Genomic DNA, 12,991 nt, shown 5'->3' on the forward strand with positions numbered 1-12,991 from the left:
TTCTAGCTTTTGTGTGTGTGTGTTTCAGAAGGAACAGAGATTTAAGCAGGCCAAAACAGTGGCTGCCTTTGCATTGGATTCAAGTAAACTTGAGTGCCTCTGTGTTAAGCTCTTCTACATACTTTTTTTCAATTCCTAAAAAATCTGTAGTGAGTCATCATTTCCATTTTACATTTAGAGAAACTCAGGCTCAAAGACAGTAACTTGCCCCATACCGCACATTTAGTGACAGCTGGATTTTGAGCCTAGGCTCTTTGAATCTAAGGACCCTGTGCTCTTTCTACCAGCCGAAATTTCCCTTTCACTGTCACTGGCAATACCAACAGCTCAAAATGACAAAAATTAAAGTTTTATATTCTCCCCAAGAATAAGATTCCTTCATTGTTTTTTCATGGGCTCTACTCTTTTTCTGAATTTCTTCTGTTGTTCAAACAATACTACCATCCAACGAAGCTCTCCTTTCAGTTCTATCAGACATTTGCATTACAGAAGGACCCATCCAGCTAACAGAAGTTAATAAGAGACTCAGAAGCCAGTAAAACAAAACTGACAGAAGCAGTAATCTAATTATAAAGACAAGACTAAGGTCAGGCAATTCAAAAACTCTTTTTTTCCCCCTTATCAGAGGCCAGCTAAGGCAAGGAATATATCCTTTAGACGATCCCTAATATTTACAGATTAAATCCACCAAGATGTGTATTTGCCTATGCAAGAGTCACGGTGCACACATGAAACATCTCCGGTGAATCCAAAGTGGTCTGGGGTCCCTCCCTCCGTGCTTTCCTCTCACTGTTCACATCATCTGCTGACTTGTTACCTACAGCGTTCCCCATTGCCAGTTCAAGCAAGAAACTGAAACCTCCTCAAAAAGTCAGCGTCTGTAATACATTCATTCAGACTAAGTATTTTTACATTAAAAAAAAAAATCCTCGAGGCTGGGTGCAGTGGCTTATGCCTGTAATCCCAGCACTTTGAGAGGCCAAGGCAGGTGGATCACCTGAGGTCAGGAGTTTGAGACCAGCCTGGCCAACATGGTGAAACCCCATCTCTACTAAAAATACAAAAATTAGCCAGGCATGGTGGCATGCGCCTTTAATCCCAGCTACTTGGGAGGCTGAGGCAGGAGAATCACTTGAACCCAGGAGGTTGCAGTGAGCCAAGATCACGCCACTGAACTCCAGCCTGGGGGACAGACTGAGACTTGTCTCAAAAAAAAAAAAAAAAAAAAAAAATCCCTGAAAAACAAAAGTTTTTCAGTGCATTTTATTTTAACAAAGTTGATGCTGGGTTAATAATTGGGAAATCTATTTCAAGGATAATCGTAAATACAAACGCTTACTCTATGTCAGATTTCATGGTATAAACTTTACAAATCTACACTATAATTCATTTAATCCTCTCAGCAAGCCTACCAAGTAGGTATTATTATCTTATTTTACAGGTGAGAAAATTAAGGCTCAAAGAAGGGGGAAAAACTCTCCCTAGATCACACAGCTAAATAAATGAAATGCCACATACAGATTTTCCTGACTTCAGTACATGCCTTAACCACTAAAATTTAAGTTTTGCTGTATTTTCAGATAGACATAGGAGGACTTTTACAAACATCCTCCAAGTAAAATTCCATCAGTAACTTAGCTAAAAATGTTATTCAGGTTAAAACGTAAGTAATTTTTACCATACTATGAGAGAATTAACAAATGTAATTTGGCTAAATTTTATATTATAGAAAAGCTGCACGAACAGCCCAGGTATTACAGGCACTGTGCATTACAGATTAAGATAACAACATTAATGATTCCGGTCATCTTGACCATACATTAAAGAAAACATTCTTTAAAGATATAAAATCCCACATGGATACAAGCAACAACCAACTGTTCTAAGGACAAGAATAATTTATAGAAATGAAACGCCCATCCAGTGGACCTGGGGTTCAGTCTCATCTCATGTACTTCACTGTCCTTGTATATGTAACTAGCTATACCTACGGCATTATCTCAACTTACACCTTCCACTCATCCATCATGACCAAGGTTAACCTCCTCCTCTTACCCCTTTAAAGCCCCTAAACCTCCATCTCTTTTCCCTAAGCAAAGTGAAATCATTTCCCTAGTCTGCTTACACTGGCACACTTTTTATTATTAGAGTGCCTATTAAATTTAAATCTTCACCATACATAGTGATTTCCCTTAGCAACTTCAATTGTTTCAGCAACTTCAGAAAGGTAGATTAAAAACAAAACAGGACTTGCAAATAAACCCAGCCCTTACTACTGTGTGATCTTGGGCATTTATTTGTCCAGCAATCTTCATATATCTTACAGGTAACACCTAGCAAAATATCCCATAGATAAAGCCACCTTCCCCCTAACCAAAATGTGTGTAAACTGTCTTTAATGTTTTGTTGAATGAAAGACATTTCCTACAACTGATTTATAACATGCTTCCCGAACTGATTCAAAAACTACTGACAAGATTCCCCATTGGAAAATCAGACTGACTTTCACTTAATAGGTTATACACCATGGTCAATAGACTTATAATTTATTACTCAATGTACTGAGCACTAAGGTACTCAACAGTGCCCAAAGAGAAGGGAAAGCCAACTATTTATAACTTTGAAACGGAAACTGAGTTCGCATCTCTAATAAAAAGGTCACGTCTCTAATAAAAAGGCCTACTGAAGCTCACTGCATAAAGTTTGTTCATTCTCTCTCTCCTTAAACTGCTAATTTATGGCTATGGCAGGCAGAATAATGGTCTCCCAAAGATAACCACATCCTAATCCTGGAAACCTGTGAATATTAGTTTACACAACAAAGGAGAATTAAGGCTGCTAATCAGCCAACCTTAAAATAGGGAGATTATCCTAGATTATCTAGGTGGGCCCAATGTCATCAATCACAGCATTCTTACAAAGTGGAAGAGGAAGGAGAGTCAAGGAAGAATATGTGATGAATGCCAGAAGTAGGGTCAAAGTGATGCATGTAAGAACTAGACCTGCCTTTGCGGGGTTTGGAGATGAAAGAAGGGATCAAGAGCAGCCTCTAGGAGCTGGAAAAGCCAAGAAAAGAGATTCACCTCTAGAGCCTCCAAAAACGAATGAAGCTTGGCCTACACTTTAATTTTAGCCCACTGAGACCTATGTCACTTTTAACCTCCAGAACTGTAAGGTAAAAAATGTGACGTTTTATGCCACAAAGTTTGTGGAAATTTGTTACAGCAGGAATAAAAAACTAAATGTTTTGGGGTGTTTTTCCTACATTAACTTCTTTAGAGTCCTTTGAGTCACAATGGAGATACACTGGGAAATTACAATCAAGTTTAAGAATCTCTAATGGAGAGTGAGAGACTTCGGTGGACATGGCTCCCAGCGTGCCAGCGGCAGAACCCGAGTATCCTAAAGGCATCCGGGCTGTGCTGCTGGGGCCTCCCGGGGCCTGTAAAGGCACCCAGGCACCCAGATTGGCTGAAAACTTCTGTGTCTGCCATATGGCTACTGGGGACATGCTGAGGGCCATGGCGGCTTCTGGCTCAGAGCTAGGAATAAAGCTGAAGGCAACTATGGATGGTGGGAAACTGGTGAGTGATGAAATGGTAGTGGAACTCATTGAGAAGAATTTGGAGACCCCCTTGTGCAAAAATGGTTTTCTTCTGGATGGCTTCCCTCGGACTGTGAGGCAGGCAGAAATGCTCGATGACCTCATGGAGACGCGGAAAGAGAAGCTTGATTCTGTGATTGAATTCAGCATCCCAGACTCGGCTGATTCACCCCAAGAGTGGCCGTTCCTACCATGAGGAGTTCAGCCCTCCAAAAGAGCCCATGAAAGATTGCATCACTGGGGAACCCTTGATTCGTCGATCAGATGATAATGAGAAGGCCTTGAAAATCCGCCTGCAAGCCTACCACACTCAAACCACCCCACTCATAGAGTACTACAGGAAACAGGGGATCCACTCTGCTATCGATGCATCCCTGACCCCTGATGTCGTGTTCGCAAGCATCCTAGCAGCCTTCTCCAAAGCCACATCCTAGTATCAGAAGGCCAGACGAGACTACATCACTGCTCATCAGCCCGCGGCGTGATCCCTGCTCTTAGGTGCTGGGCAGAAGGGAAGGGTGGTCAGGGTGAGGATGGTGAGGGAGGGCTGGTGAGGGGCTCAGAGGAATACTGGAAACAACAGCAGTGTTATTGTAGTGTGGCAGTTTCTTTTATACATAGGTGGGAGTTTTTAAAGTGTAAGGGAAAAATTAATTTTTAAAAAAATACCATGCTTGGAGGGTGGGGGTAGAAATAGAGAGATACAGTATTGTTTCTAAGGAATCGGGTTTTCATTTACTCTGGACTGGTGAAAATATTTTTTAAAGCCAGTGCACTAAGACGTCAGCTTTTATCTCAGAACCCCATGGGTTCCAGACCAAGAGTACAAGAAATCAAATTGTTGTCCTGTGTGTCTATAGCTTGCAACAGGGAGGCTTTGATTACTGACCCTGGTTCCACACACTGTAAGATCAAAAAACCATCTCCACATTTGAAAGAGACGTAAGGTGTATTCACAGGGATGGTGGCTCAACAAATCAAGCATACTGGAATCAAGGGGAGGGGGAAGGGAATGGAATGGAAAGGGAGACTGATTCCCTTCCTCTGACTTACCACTGATTTACTAGGCTACCTACTCTCATGAGTAACCTCTCACAGCTACCCAGCACATGCCAGTCCTATGCTTCTTTTATCTGCAGTGTGTGAAGGGACTCTTTTAAATAAATGAGCAAGTGTCCCAAGCTATGTCATCCAAAGATTGTCCTTTCCATTATCAAATCCTGTGACTGGGATCACTCAACAGCACTGTGATGTATTATTTTCAATGAGGTGCCTTTCTTAACTGACCAAATGCTGCTTTGTTTGGCCCCTAAATCAATAAAATGTTAAAATTTGTAATAAAAAAAAAAATTCTCTAATGGAATGGGGAAACATTTCATTGTACAAAACTTAAAATTTGGAAGGAAAAGTGCCACCACACAAGATGGCATACTTCTAGTATGGCTAAGTAGACAATGTCAGGGCAAACCACTGAATAACTATAAACTCTGGACAAAATATTTTATAAAAACAAAAGCTTTCTGAAGGCCCTGGGGAACAACCAAACAGGCAGACACAGAAGGGGAGTCTACATGCATAAAAAGCCAATGAGGTTTTTGTTTTTCCTTTACATCTTTTAGCCTGAAGGCAGGCCTCACTTAGAGTTTAGAACAACAACAGACATGGTAAAGTGGGAAATCCCAGAAAAGGAAGAGTCAGAAAGGGGGAGGGAGTCCTATACATTCGCTATATAAATTCTACGGAAATCTCTGGCTGAACCCTGAACCATGCATGTACATGCTGCAGACTCCAAGGAACCTAGCTAAAAGAACAGAACCAATATTTGATCTGCTGCCCACAAGGGATATGGATAGCAACAACAAAACACACTATTTGGAGGAATAAAACAGGATCTAGAACCTCTACAACATTATCATTCACAAAATTCAGCATACAATCCAAAATTGTTCAACATACGGGAAACAAACAAAAAAGGAAAACACATTTTCAAGAAGAAAGAATCAACTAGAAACTTCAGGACAGCTATAATCATGCTTAAAGACATAAAGGAAAATATCCTCAATGAATGAAAAAATATACAATACAGATGGTCTCACTCACAATGGCCTGTCTTGCAATTTCCCAACTTTAAAGCATGATGAATATTCAGCATGCTCCTCGATTAAGTCCAGATAACCCCACTGTAAATTGAAATTTACATACTTTCAATTTACAGTGGGTTTAATCAGGATGTAATCTCATTGTAAGTAAAGGAGTATCTGTAATTGAAAATGCCACCACAATTCTCTCACCTTCAAAACTACAGTAGCAGCTTGGGAATGAGGCAGTGGTAAGTTCTAAAGTGGCATCAACATTACAGAAAAACCATGGGCAATTACTGAAGAAGGGAATAAACTTATTCTGATTATCTATTACTCCATAATTTATAACTTTTAGTCAATTACTACAATCACCTATGAGGTATTATCTCACTTTACAGAAAAGAAAAATGAGGCTCAAAGAGATCGTGATGGCTCAAGGTCACACAAACTAGTACTTAATTCTGGCCATATTTTAAGCAACAATGAGCTGAAAAGCCTCTTCAAGAGAATGGCAGCTAGCAAAGCAGAAATTAGAATAGGCAATTTATTTGAAAGCATAATCATTAAAGGTTTCTCATTTAGGCCGGGCGCGGTGGCTCACGCCTCTAGTCCCAGCACTTTGGGAGGCCGAGGCGGGCGGATCACCAGGTCAGGAGATCGAGACCATCCTGGCTAACACGGTGAAACTCCGTCTCTATAAAAATACAAAAAATCAGCCGGGCATGGTGGCGGGCGCCTGTAGTCCCAGCTTCTCGGGAGGCTGAGGCAGGAGAATGGTGTGAACCCGGAAGGCGCAGCTTACAGTGAGCCGAGATCGCGCCACTGTACTCCAGCCAGGGCTACGAGCCAGACTCCGTTTAAAAAGAAAATAATAAATCAATAATAAAAAATAATACTAAAGGTTTCTCATTTAGGAAAGGAACTTAGGTAGACTTTTCTTGATACTTGCTCGGTTTAATGTGAAATCCCACTACTTGTGAAAGGTTAGAAGGGCCTGGTTATATAAGCAATAGAACAGCCTCACAATGGAATGCTATGTAGCATTAAAATGACAGTGTAGAAATGTCTACTGATAAGGAAAGCTGATCAGAATACATTACAAAAAAGCAGGCTACCAAACAGTATAAATAATATCTTCCCCATTTTGTAAAAACTAATTATCTGTAAGGTCTGTTAAGTGTAGACATCAAAATGTTAACAATGGTAATTTCCAGGTTGACAAGACAATGGATGATTTTTATTTTTTGAGCTTATTCTATGTGCTAATCTCAATACTGTTTTTCCTATAACGTATTACATATGTAATAAAAGTTAAACTTATTCATCAACTCAAATATTGTGTACATACTGCATATCAGGTACTATTTGTTTAAAAAAAGCGGGGAGGGAGAGGCGGAGCGGGAGGGAGACAGAGAGGCAGAGAGGGAGAGAGGGAGAGAGGGAGAGAGGGAGAGGGAGAGTTGTAGACACATTAAACCTGATTAAAATGGTCCTCCACTACCTCAAGTTGTTCTTTTTCATTGTTAAAACTGCTTTTCAATTTATACTTCTAGCCCCTTTGCCTCAAAAACAAAAGAAAATCTACAGGCACTCTTATTTCTATTCTTTCTACCATGTCTGATGCTCATCATCTTTCACCTAGCATTCTGCAAGAGCCTCTTATCTACTTAGTCTCCCAGTTTCTGGGTCCAAATCAAACCCATTCCACCCTCAGTCCTATCCAGTGACCCATCCAAAACAGAAACCAGATCTTATTTCTGTACTCTAAAACCTTTCACTGACTTCTTACTGCCACTGAGATAAAATCAAATTCTTCAGTATGGCACGCAAGGAGCTCCAATATCTGGCCCCTGTCTCTCCCTTATTTCATTTGGGAACACACCTTACCTCCAACAGCAGAGGTGGCTTCTCATACATACCGATCTTTTTCTTGCCAACAAGGCTTTTTTTAAGTTGTCCTTTCCACCTAGAATACCCTCTGACCCCATGCCCAATCTGTTAGTACTACCTTCAGGAAAAATCTTACGCACCTTGAAACCACATTGGATGACCCTATTCACATCTCTAACACTGTGCTTTTACATCGTCTCATATTTATCTTAAAGTTCCTCTTACGTGAGACTATCATTTCCAAAAGAATGGGAACTAAGTCTTATTCCTTATCTGTAATATGAGGAAAAAGTAGTATCAACCTCAAAAATGGGATGTGGAATGTAGATATTTAACTCAGTGCTTGGCATACAGAAAACAGTTATCAAATGACTATCATTATTATCCACACTGTTACCTAGAGCTCAGCAGTGCATGACCTACAGTAAGACTTCAAATGTTTACTGAAAGACTGAACTCTGCATAAAGGAATATTCCCATTTTACAACTGAAGAAACTGAGGAAGATTAATAGCACAAAGTCATAGAGCCACAAAAGGCAGTTAAGCTACCGTCCAAACTCGAGTCTAACTCTTAAAACCCTGAATTCATTCTCAACGAACATACACTATCTCCCTCTTGCTGAGAAATGACTTAACCTATTTTACTCCTAGAAAACAAACAAAACTAAGGCTTCTTTCCAGTATTACTTGTGTAACAGGCCCTGTTGTTATAATCGACATTTCTGGAATCTGCATTTTTAGATTAACATGAAGGAGTGTTTCAACTTCTCTGCAATTCAATTTCCTTGCCTACAATGAGATATACTTGGATCTCAAACAGACCATTTAACCTCTAAAATCCTGTGGTTCTTTAACTGGGTGCAGTTATTTGCGGCACCGTTCTTTCAAAGTTAGTTTGATACCATTTATTTACCCAGCATTTCCGATATGCAGAGCACAACTGCAGTAAATCAAACATTGGTCACCCTTTTCCAGCCCTAAGGAAGTTCTCCGTAAGCCTTCACGAAGCAAACCAGAGCTCTCCAGTATGCTGCAACCTAAAAGCACCCAGGTCCCTAGGCTTGAAATGCGAGGTGCCTCCTTCGGGGCGGGGGTCTTCGAAACTGATCTGGCCAGGGCAGGCCTACTGCGCTACAGCCAAATAGCAAAAAAACAAAACAAAACAAAACAAAAACACATCACCAAGCAGCCCCTCTTTTCTGTCCTCCTCGACCAAACTAGGAGTACACTTCCCAGTCTGGCAGCCCTCCCTCGAGGCTTCTCACTCACGGTGGGGCTGCAGCGGCCTCCCTAAGAAGGCGAAGGCCGCAGTGTCCTTGCTGCCGCCTGCAGGCCCGTGCAGAGCCCAGGGATCTCCTGCGCCCAAAACTAAGGGAGACACAGAGAACAAGAGAAGGGCGGCAGCAGCGCCGGGCTCAGCTCGAGCCTCCTTACCCAGTGGGCGGTGAGGCCAGCCGCCCTGGCCCGGAGCGCCGCGGAGAAGAACATGGCGGGCCACACTGTTCACCTTTCCCCGGCCGCGCCAGGCGAGAATCCCGAGCGAGCCCAGGACGCACAGCGTGCGCGTTCCCGACCCCAGGCCTAGGCGACCCGGGCGGCACGCCGCTCCCTACGCCGAGGGGAGGTGGCCGACGGGAGGGAGCGAGGGCGCGCGGGGGCTGCTGGGGCCCTGTGGGCGGAGACTTCCCGGGGGAGGGGCGGAGACTTCCCGGGGGAGGGGCGGAGACTTCCCGGGGGAGGGGCGGAGACTTCCCGGGGAGGGGCGGGAGACTTCCTGGGAGGTGGGGGCAGGCCCCGGGAGGGGCGGAGACTTCCCGGGGGAGGGCCGGGGACCAGCCCGTGCTCGGAAAGGGCGGTGTCCCACGGGCTGCCGCAGGGGTCCCGGCCTTGAAAGGAAGTGTCCCGGAGCTGCGCCCTGGGCTCCTGGGTAACGAAGCGCCCGGCTGGATTTATAGGAGTGAGGTTCCCTCATGCAGAGCCTTATGAGTTTTAGCCACCTCCTCTTATATTGCTGTTAGTTAAAAATAAATTCGGGTTGCAACCAACTATAAATCTTGTTCTACATGTTATAAATTCAAAACACAGAAGGCTGCTACCCAGTGTGCTAGCCATAGACACCAAATGTCTTGGTTCCCATTCTTTTGCATTAGAGATATGTGCGACATATTTAGGGGTGAAATGGTATGATGTCTGGAATTTGCCTGAGAATAGTGAGGAGTGGGAGGTGAAAAATAAAGCAAGTTGGCCGTGAGTACGGCCATAGAAGCTGCATGGACGTTCTTATTTACTATTCTCGGTATTTTTGTACACATTAGATATTTTCCATAATAAAGCTGAAAAAAAAAACCCCCACTTCCTTCTTCATGTTTGTTTGGTTATCTCTGGAAATTCCAACAAGTATTTACTCAGTAACAGCTCTAATGTGCACAGCACAGTTTCCTGGTGTGGACTACCTCTTGATTTTTTACGTCACTGCCTTCTTTTCTGGAGTGTCAAGTCCTGTACCCACCCCCTTCCTTTTGCCCATTTTCTTTGCTATAATAAACTTGTGAATAGTTTCTAGAACATTCACAGTAGCACAGGGATTTTTAAAATTTATCCCTCATTAGTTTAAAAACTCAGAAATATTCCATTGCAACCCCTATGAATCATATTTCGCAAATTATAGAATTCAAGACACGGAGGACTGCTGCCCAGTGAGCTAGAAATAGATACCAAATGCCTTAGTTCCCACTCCTTTGCCTTATATTTTATGTTAGTTTGCCTCTCCTAACTCAGCTTCAGTATTTCCCTTTAAAAGGGAAAGACAGTCTGGCTCTTAAAGTAAATGTATTTTGTTGTAAAGTTACCTAAATACTTATACACCTGGCCGGGCGCGTGGCTCACGCCTGTAATGCCGGCACTTTGGGAGGCCAAGGCGGGCGGATCACGAGGTCAGGAGATCGTAGACCATCCTGGCTAACAGAGTGAAACCCCGTCTCTACTAAAAATGCAAGAAATTAGCCGGTCGTGGTGGCGGGCACATGTAGTCCCAGCTACTCGGGAGGCTAAGGCCGGAGAATGGTGTGAACCCAGGAGGCAGAGCTTGCAGTGAGCTGAGATCGTGCCACTGCACTCCGGCCTGGGCGACGGAGCAAGACTCCGTCTCAAAATAATAATAATAATAATACTTATACATCTAACACTATTGTGCACGTAATAGTTCTTACTGCTCTTATACAGCTAAAACCAAAACATGTCACAAATACTTGATGGATGATACAGACATTATATGGATTCTTTTTGAATCTGTAATGCATGCTTTTACTGGATTTTATTAGGGCCTTCTCTGACTCCCAATCCAGATTAGTCCTCAAGATACCATCCCAAAATATGCCTGCCCGCACTTTCACTACATTTATGACCAGATTATAACCTCCATGGATGGAGAAACCTGCCCTTCCCATATTGTTTGGTGCAGCAACTTACACTATACCTGGCAAATGGAAGGCATTCAGTAAATATTTGTTGGCTGAATGAAAATCTTGCTTATAGTGCAAATATTGTGCCTACCTAAAAGGGTTAGAATTATGCTCATTTCTATTTGTCTTAGGTCCGAATTATGCTTGTTTCTATGTGTATCAGTGAGAGTGCTTTTCACTACAAGTAACAGGGGATCTAACAAGTAGATTAAAGGATACTGAGTTCATCGTGTCACACGAAAAACACTTCCAGAGATAGAGTAGTTCCAAGGTTAGTTAATTCAACCTTGCCCAATGATGTCTTCAAAATGTTTAGCAGCTTCCATCTTTTTACTCCAATATACTCAGCCGTGACTCCTATTATAGACACAAGATACCTGCAGCAGTTCCAAATATCATATGCAGATGACAACATTCCAAAGAAAAAGAACTCATCTCTGAAGTGTCCCAGATGTTCCTCCAGCAGACTTCTTGTCTCACTGGCTTACAAGACATAGTGGTTAAGAGGGAAGCTCTAGAATCAAACTATGGGGGTTCAGCTGCTGCTTTCTAGCTGTGTGACTTTAGGCAAGTTAGTCTCTCTGGGCTTTGGTTTAATAATGGTACCTTCCTCATGGCTTTATTATGAGAATGTGAAAGGAAAATAAATCTCGGGACCCCCAAATCACTAAGCCGAGGGAAAAGACAAGCTGGGAACTATGTCAGGTAATCTACCTCCCATTTTTTTTTTCCTAAATAAAATAGCTACAAAGATAAAAAGCTACATACCTCCCTCACAATTTGCCCACAAGGAAATTCCTTATGGACGAAGGAGAGACGCAGCTCGATGTCATCCCTCTGAGGCTCACCTGAGACAAGAGCATATCTGATTGCTTTCTCTGCCCTATTGTTCGTGTAAAAATGCAAATTCGCTGAGCCAGACTAAATTTTGTATTCAGTGGAGGGCTGATCAAGGACTCAAAAGAATGCAACCTTTTGTCTCTTATCTATTTAGGATTTGGAAGCTCTCCCTCAAGTTGTCTTGCCTTACCGAAGTGAACCAATGTACATCTTACACATATTGATTGATGTCTCATGTCTCCCTAAAATGTATAAAAGCCAACCACCTTGGGCACATGTCAGCAGGATCTCCTGAGGCTATGTCAGGGTGTGTCCTTAACCTTGGCAAAATAAACTTTCTAGATTGATTGAGAACTATCTCTTTTGGTTTACAAGAATGAAACTGAAATGGCATCACCGTCTGGGGTAAATATCCAGGGTTCGGCATCTCCCGCCAAGAGGATTAAGGAAACGGACACGTGGGTGGGTTAAGGAGCTTAATAGGCATAAGAGGCCGGGCGCGGTGGCTCAAGCCTGTAATCCCAGCACTTTGGGAGGCCGAGACGGGCGGATCACGACGTCAGGAGATCGAGACCATCCTGGCGAACACGGTGAAACCCCGTCTCTACTAAAAAGTACAAAAAACTAGCCGGGCGAGGCGGCGGGCGCCTGTAATCCCAGCTACTCGGGAGGCTGAGGCAGGAGAATGGCGTGAACCCGGGAGGCGGAGCTTGCAGTGAGCTGAGATCCGGCCACTGCACTCCAGCCTGGGCGACAGAGCGAGACTCCGTCTCAAAAAAAAAAAAAAAAAAAAGGCATAAGAAAGGGGAGAGGAGAGCAGCTCCTTGTAAGATGTCTGAAAAAAGGGGCAAGGGCGGACCACAGCAGATTTTATAAGCAGGCTTGAGGAGGCAGTGTCTGATTTATGTAGGGCTCACAGATTGGTTTGACCAGGTGTGACGTGGGGAAGGCTGGTCTTCCAACCCTAATCTTATTATACAAATGGGCTTTCCACTTGGGCAGTGCCATCTAGTCTGCTTCTTACTGTACAAGTGGCTGGCAAAAAGAGAAGATGGTGCTGCCACTTTGAACATGCCTCATCCCGGGTAGTATATTCCCATGGGCACAACTGCCG

The 12,991-nt window shown here is 43.2% G+C and overlaps 1 protein-coding gene and 1 pseudogene across 2 annotated transcripts in view; one reads left to right on the forward strand and one right to left on the reverse strand.

Annotated features, from left to right (window-relative positions):
- NDUFV2 (NADH:ubiquinone oxidoreductase core subunit V2) overlaps positions 1-9,179 on the reverse strand; it is a 34,767-nt gene extending 25,588 nt beyond the window's left edge. The window contains exon 1 of the mRNA XM_003914165.4: positions 9,011-9,179. Within this exon, the coding sequence (XP_003914214.1) occupies positions 9,011-9,064 (54 nt within the window). The 5' untranslated portion in view covers positions 9,065-9,179. The remainder of the gene's footprint in view (positions 1-9,010) is intronic.
- On the forward strand, positions 3,347-4,936 carry LOC103879551 (annotated as a pseudogene). Its single transcript, XR_640228.4, has one exon. The product of XR_640228.4 is annotated as an adenylate kinase 2, mitochondrial pseudogene (transcript).
- Positions 9,180-12,991: the final 3,812 nt, after the last annotated feature.

The sequence above is a fragment of the Papio anubis genome, chromosome 19 (genome assembly GCF_008728515.1).
Source record: "Papio anubis isolate 15944 chromosome 19, Panubis1.0, whole genome shotgun sequence".
NCBI lineage: Eukaryota > Metazoa > Chordata > Mammalia > Primates > Cercopithecidae > Papio > Papio anubis.